At 47.7% G+C, this 7,210-nt stretch overlaps 1 protein-coding gene across 1 annotated transcript in view; it reads left to right on the top strand.

The window, feature by feature from the left end:
• Window positions 1–280: 280 nt before the first annotated feature.
• Window positions 281–7,210, top strand: part of PRKCE (protein kinase C epsilon) — a 538,158-nt gene continuing 531,228 nt past the window's right edge. The window contains 1 exon segment of the mRNA NM_001257741.1: window positions 281–734. Within this exon segment, the coding sequence (NP_001244670.1) occupies window positions 387–734 (348 nt within the window). The 5' untranslated portion in view covers window positions 281–386.

The following is a 7,210-nucleotide window of genomic DNA, read 5'->3' as shown; positions in this document are numbered from 1 at the left end:
ACGCCGGGCGCGGCGCCCGCTTTCCCGCAGCCCGGAGTCGGAGAGCCAGCGAGGCGGCAAGGCAGCCCCTGCGGCTTGCAGCGGAGCCGACAGCTCGTCTTCTCTTCTGGAGGTGCAGCTGGTGGTCGCGGGGAGAGACTTGCTCCAAACACGGACATTCCCCAGCTCTCCCCCCTCCCTGTTTTCCGTTAGGAACCCGGCGAGGAAATACATGCACTGGCTGAGACTCGCCCGCGCCAGGGCGCAACGCCACAAGGTGTAGGGAGTGTGTGGGGTGGGGCGAAAGGGGACCCAGGAGTCCCTGTGGCTCGGAGCGGGCCGTCGGTTCTTCATTCCTGCCCTCGGGGCAGACGGAGTGACCCCGGCCCCCACTCCCCGCCCCGACCATGGTAGTGTTCAATGGCCTTCTTAAGATCAAAATCTGCGAGGCCGTGAGCTTGAAGCCCACAGCCTGGTCGCTGCGCCATGCGGTGGGACCCCGGCCGCAGACTTTCCTTCTCGACCCCTACATTGCTCTCAATGTGGACGACTCGCGCATTGGCCAAACGGCCACCAAGCAGAAGACCAACAGCCCGGCCTGGCACGACGAGTTCGTCACCGATGTGTGCAACGGGCGCAAGATCGAGCTGGCTGTCTTTCACGATGCCCCCATAGGCTACGACGACTTCGTGGCCAACTGCACCATCCAGTTTGAGGAGCTGCTGCAGAACGGGAGCCGCCACTTCGAGGACTGGGTGAGTTCGGCGCCTCCACGTCGGTCCGGGAACCCGGTTGTGGGGTCCCGGGGAAAGACTCGCTGGCCTTGATCGTAGGGGTCCGGGACTTATTGACGACTGGGGTGTGTGTGTGTGTCTGTAAATCTCAGTTTCCTTGAGGAGGTGCACTTCACTTCATAGCTGGGGAGAAACAGGCACTGGCGAGGAAGATGAGACTTGGAAAGAGGATGTGGCCCTCTGCCCCCTCTGTGCCCTCCAGATGGTGGGTGCTGCGGGAGGTTTGCAAACTGGGAGAGCCTGGGCCGCCGGTGCTGAAGGTTGGCCGAGGACCCGGCTTTCTTCCGCAGGCGCGTGGTGGGCTGGCTGTGTGTGATTGTGTGTGGGTGGGTCCCTCCGTCCTTGGAAAGGCACGTGGAGCCTTTGACTGAAGGCTTCTTGCACGTCCTGGCTTTGTCCTGCTTAGCCGAGCGAGGAGTTGCTTTATTTTTCCCTCCGAGAGGGAGCTGGCTTGTTTCTGTTCTCCTGCATGGTGGTTAGCTCATCTTCTGACATACGAGTAGAAAAAATGTGTTCTCCAGGATGTCTCCTCTACGGTCCCAGAAACATCAGTTGGGCTTGTTTTGTCCAATTCATTGCCCATCCATGCAGAATGAATGTTGCATTTTAAGAAGGGTTCTGCCTGTGGGTAATTGGAAGTCAGCGCTTTGAATCTTATTTAAAGTTATATTGTTTCTCTGTTTTGATTGTTAAGATACTGTGCAATAAAAGACGATTTCTAAGCCTGAGATTGAGTTGTTAATTGATTTCATTGTGAAACTATTAAGGATTTGGAAATAGGTCTTGTCTCAATCTACTATAAACCAAATGCATCCAACCTTGGCACTTGGACAAGCGAAGAGAAGGAAACCTTCGTTTTGCTTTTTGTATTTGTTTTTGGGTTTTTTTTTTTGGTTTTCTTTTGCTCTTCTTGGAAGGAAGGTATTAATTTAGGACATGGATTTTTGTGTTTTCAGGTTTGTTACATGTTTCCACCAAGAGCAAGTGCAAGCGTTCCTCTGGAGGTATATGCTTTCGGGGTTCTTTGGTCTACGGAAAAAGTGAGAGAGCTATCTAAGCCTCAAAAGTGGTGTAGAGCAATTGCTTTCTGTTGAAAACCAGATAACTTCATGAATGTCCTAGAGGTCAGAGGGTGCACATGAATCACCTTGGCATATCACCTTACACATTTTTTTCAAGGACACGGAGTTTTAGGGAAAAATAGGAGAGAGCCTGTTGTTTTTATGCTCATGGCTGTGATGTAGTCTGCCTGAAACCATGGTTACGGTTTCACAGGAAAGCTCCAACAAGCCACATGCGTAGAACTCTAGATTTGTGGTTTGCACTTTGGAAAGCAGGCAAACCTTTATGGAATCCTGAGAACTCCATGCCATTCTATTCTACTTCACAGATGTCCCTCATCTCTGCTTCCCTCAGCCCCCACAACAGAGCTCCCACTCATTCCCCATTTCCTTTCCATGCATGGCCTTTGGGCTCTTTCCTCATGGAGGCAGTGCATGTGAGAGGGGGAGTGGAAGGGCTAACTCATTTCAGAGGCAAACCTTGACACTGAAAACCTGTGATTTTGGAGTTGTTGTTTTTGGACAGGAAGGGGATGGAAAAAACTTGACGCTGGTAGCTAGGAGATGGGGGCCTTTTGCAGTGTATGCAGTTGAGGGGCTTTGACAGTGGGGCAGAAAACAGGGACAAGGAGCAGCAGGTCTGCATTTATCCATAGAACAGATGTTGGTTGGAGGGAGAGCGTCTTTGTATCTCTGGTGATGTTTTGCTGGGGCACACCACAAACTCTGGGAGCTTCAGGACACTGTCCCCACCTTCATCACTCCTAGTGAAGCATGCAGTGGGAACTTGTTTGGTGATCATCCTCTAAGGTTCTCAAATTCATGTTGGATTTGGCCCTAGACCAGATCATTTAGTGCACAGGCAAGTTTTACAGATGAGGACGTTGAGTTCCAGAAAAGTTAATTGGGGACCGAGGGTCACGTGACAAGCAAAGGTGGGTTGGAAGTAGGGCCCTCACCTCCTGTTGCCCATGGCTTGTCTGATGGGGAGCCGAGCCTGTCCATCTGGCCTCCCAGCCTGTTCTCCCTGCAGATCCATGAGCTGTGTCCCCGACATTTTTATTGTGCTTGATAACTTCATCTCTTTTGCCTTATAGCAAGTGTGAATTAGGTATGGCAGGTGTTGGACAAACTAAAAAACTTGAGATAGAGAAGCCCAAAGTCTCAAGGGTGAATCAAGTGGTGGAGCAGGTACAGAATGCCCATCTGTTTTCACCAGAGGATGTTGTGGCCACTCTGGTTCTTCCAGGCTGAAGGTGGGGACTCACTGGTAGGGGTAACTGGCCCTTGGAAATGGAGACAAGTTGCAACTGGGCTAAGTTCACCTTTCCCAGTCTTAACATTCAGGGTAAACCCACGGGTTCATAGCTTTGGGTAGAATTCCCTGGGCTCAGGTCTCTGCACTCCTTACCTGGCAGGAATGAAGAGACACACCCTTCTCAGGTGTGGCTAAGAGATCTGGCCTGAAGTAAGGGGGTGTGGACAGCATGAAGCAGCCGCTTCTCTCATTGCTGCGGAACATCAAATTCAACTGCACTTTGAATTCACTTGTATTCCTGGAGTTCCTGTTTTGTGCTCATGTCTAACCAGGGAAGCTTCGTACTGTGGGCAATCCAGAGGAAAATGAGGCCCTGGGTTACTCTCAGGGGGCTTCCATTTCACTAAGGAATTGACACCAAGTATCCACATATACATCAAGCTTGTCTAACCCATGGCCTGTGGGCCGCATGTGGCCCAGGATGGCTTTGAATGCAGCCCAACACAAATTTGTAAACATTCTTAAAACATTATAAGTTTTTTTGCATTTTTTTTTTTTTAGCTTATCAGCTATCATTAGTGTTAGTATATTTTATGTGTGGCCCAAGACAATTCTTCCAGTGTGGCCCAGGGAGGCCAAAAGTTGGACACCCTGATATAGACACTAAACTAACAATTAGGTTCCACACAGGTGGTACCATTAGTATGTTAAGAATTTAAAAAGGGAGTGTGAGCTAGGCACTGTGGCTCACGCCTGCAGTCCCCACTACTCGGGAGACTGAGCTGGGAGGACTGTTTGAGCCCAGGAGTTCAAGATCAGCCTGGGCAATATAGTAAGACTCTATAGCTAAAAAAAAAACTTAAAAATTAGCCAAGTCTGGACCTATGGTGTGGTGTGTGCCTGTAGTCACAGCTACTCAGGAGGCCGAGGTGGGAGGATTACTTGAGCCCAGGAGTTCAAGGCTGCAGTGAGCTATGATCTGACCATCAGGCTACTGCATTCCAGCCTGGGTGACAGAGTGATACCCTGTCTCGAAAAAAAAAAAAAAAAAAAAAAAAAAAAAGGTAGGGAGAACTGGAAGAATCCAGGAGGGCTTTTGGAAGGAGGCATGAGTTGGGTGTGAAACAGTAGGTTATATTTAAAGACGTATCTACAAGAAGGAGCAGTGTTCCTGGCATGGCCACCGCAGGAATAAAGGCAGACAATCCTGTGGTCAGGGTCGGAGAACGGATGAGCAGGGCGGAAACTGAGTGTACCTGTCAGAAAGGAGTGGGTAGGACAAGGTTTCCCAAATTTAAGACTTTTATCTGAGTACTGCCTGTGCTTTTATTTACTTAATATTTAAAAAATGGATCCTTTTATTTTCCACTTAGTCTTTTCTTAAGCGCCACTGTTCATGAAATCACAGGTTTGGAACATGTAGTTATAACTTTTCTTCATTCACATTAAAATAAACAGGGCTCTACAATGCAGAACGAAGTTCATTCCAGGTGCCTCTGAACATCATTGGTGATGTGGAGCCCACACTTTTGAAACATTGGAGTAGGAGAAAGTTTAGAAAACTGAGGTGAATTCTAGAATGCGTAAAAGCCAAGCCGAGATGATTATTCTCCAGATAATGAGAGATGTTTCAGTTGTGTTGACAAAGGGCGTTGCTTTAGAGAAAGCTCATTACAGAGAAGGAAAGATCGTGCTGATGCTTTGAAGTAAAATCTATTATAACACTATTGGTATAGCTGGGTTTTCCAAGAACCAGTTAATAACACTACTCAGACTTTCATGTACATAAGAATCACTAAGGGAGGGTATATAAAAATATAGATCTATATAGATTTATATAGATCTATGTAGATAAAAATATAGATCCTCTGGCTCAACCTTGAGAGCTTTTGATGCTACACTTTAGAATAAGCTGGGAATCTATATTTTTAACCAGCTCTCCCAGAGATTCTGACTAGACTGGGCTTGCTTTGAGAAACACTGGACTAGAATAAAAATTGCAGGCCACAGAGGACTCCAGATAATTAATGGATCAAGCATTTGTACATAGATATGTCCTGAAATGTGACTGTATAACTTTATAATTTTTAAAGAAAGATTTAGAAGAATAATTATGTGAACTAGAAGTGTTGGGATTCATGTTAGAAGCAGAGGCGGAATGAATGCTGGATGGATTGGCATTGCATTTAGCACAGGGGTGGGAGGCAGGCGGAGCAAGGATTAGAGCTTGAAGGGCTGCGTGCAGGTGACAGCTGGCTGGCTCATTCACATTTTGGATTTTTCTCTATCATTGCTTCAGTAGTCTACATACTGAGCTCAGTTTCCTCTTTGTTCTACTGCCCTGCCTCTGAAGACGTCTTTGGTGAGTGTCACTCCCTTGCTGTATTCTGTAGAAGAGGCAGGCACTCAGAATCCAGAGGTATAGAAAGCCATCGTTTGAGAGGCAGTTCCCCCGAGCGGAGAAGTCTGGAGTCACACTGCTTGGACTTGAATCCCACCTCTACCATCTACCACTTACTTTCATGACCTTTAGCTAGTGACTTAACCTTCCGTATTTCCATTCCTTCCCCTGTACAAAGCGGGTGATAATGAATATGTATCCCTATAATGAAATGGGGTGATTGTGGGGATTAAAATGAGTTAATACATGTACAATGCCTAGACCAATGCCTGGTCCCTAGTAACTGCTCAATGTATATCTACTACAATTATTATTATTATTATTATTTTTTTTTTGAGGCGGAGTCTCACTCTGTCGCCCAGGCTGGAGTGCAGTGGTGCGATCTCGGCTCACTGCAAGCTCCGCCTCCCGGGTTCCCGCCATTCTCCTGCCTCAGCCTCCCGAGTAGCTGGGACTACAGGCGCCCGCCACCTCGCCCGGCTAATTTTTTCATATTTTTAGTGGAGACGGGGTTTCACTGTGTTAGCCAGGATGGTCTCGATCTCCTGACCTCGTGATCTGCCCGCCTCGGCCTTGCAAAGTGCAGGGATTACAGGCGTGAGCCACCGCGCCTGGCCTACAATTATTATTATTATTATAGCCCCCAAAATGAGCATGGGACTGGCCTACAGAGATTTTTTGACTGAATTGATTATTATATAGGCCACAAGAAAGCCAGGTTTTCATATTCCTCAAAGTAGCTCTCTTCAGTCTGGCCATCTCATTTGGCAAAGAACGGGACACTAGAAGTGTCATTTCCGGTTTGTATTTCCCAAGTAGCCCATCGGCAAAGCTTTTCAAAATGATGGCACCCCTGCTGACTCTGGGAGACAGGCTTATACCCTGTTTGGACTCTGGGAGATAGGCCTGTTCACCATTTGGAGAGGTTAGGCTCTGAGGCCGTTCTCCCTTGGCCCACCAGAATCACTTGGGGGAGATTCATGCAACACAGATGCCAGGGCACAGCCTCTAGCAGTGCTGATTCTGATGCCCCGAATGGAGCCGGAGTAAAGCAGGCCCCCTGCTGAATCTCCTACAATGGCGGCATGACCGCACTTTGATATATATTACTCTAGAGCCATCTCTATCTTCAGGACATTTGTAGGAAAAATTTTTAAAAGGATTTCTGAAACCTCCATTGTCATTTAAACACAGCGGGGTGGGAAGGGACTACTAAGGGGGTAAGGAAGTAGGGAAGGGTTGGCAATTGTCCATACCTCCTTCATGTGCCCCTATACCCTGAATTATTCCCCCAGCAGCTGAGGGTCCCTGGAACTCTCCCTTTCCCGTACTCCTATAATACCATGTAATACAATATTGCTCTTGTTGGTACCTAGCTGATTGTTTAACAACTACCTAAAGGATTCGTTCTTGGCCCAGTGCTATCACAGATAACCTCTTGGCATTGGGAGTTAGCCTCCAACTTCATGGATAGTCAAGGGTTGTTTGTCCTGTTTCCTCTTCTTAGTGTCTTTGACTAGCAGTGGATTTAGTGAATATTTGATACCCCAAATTCCCTGGCTTCTCAGTGGACCCCTCTCCCTGGAATCAGTGAGTTCTAACTGGAAGGCGTCTCCACCACTCACTAGTTGTGTGATTTGGGCATGTGACTTAAGCTTTTTAAGCCCGTTTCTTCATCTGTAAAATGGAAATGTCATAGGTCTTGACTTTCAGGATT

The sequence above is a fragment of the Macaca mulatta genome, chromosome 13 (genome assembly GCF_049350105.2).
Source record: "Macaca mulatta isolate MMU2019108-1 chromosome 13, T2T-MMU8v2.0, whole genome shotgun sequence".
Lineage (NCBI taxonomy): Eukaryota > Metazoa > Chordata > Mammalia > Primates > Cercopithecidae > Macaca > Macaca mulatta.
The sequence above is the reverse complement of the archived record's forward strand: the minus strand, read 5'-3'. Positions and strand labels throughout refer to the sequence as shown.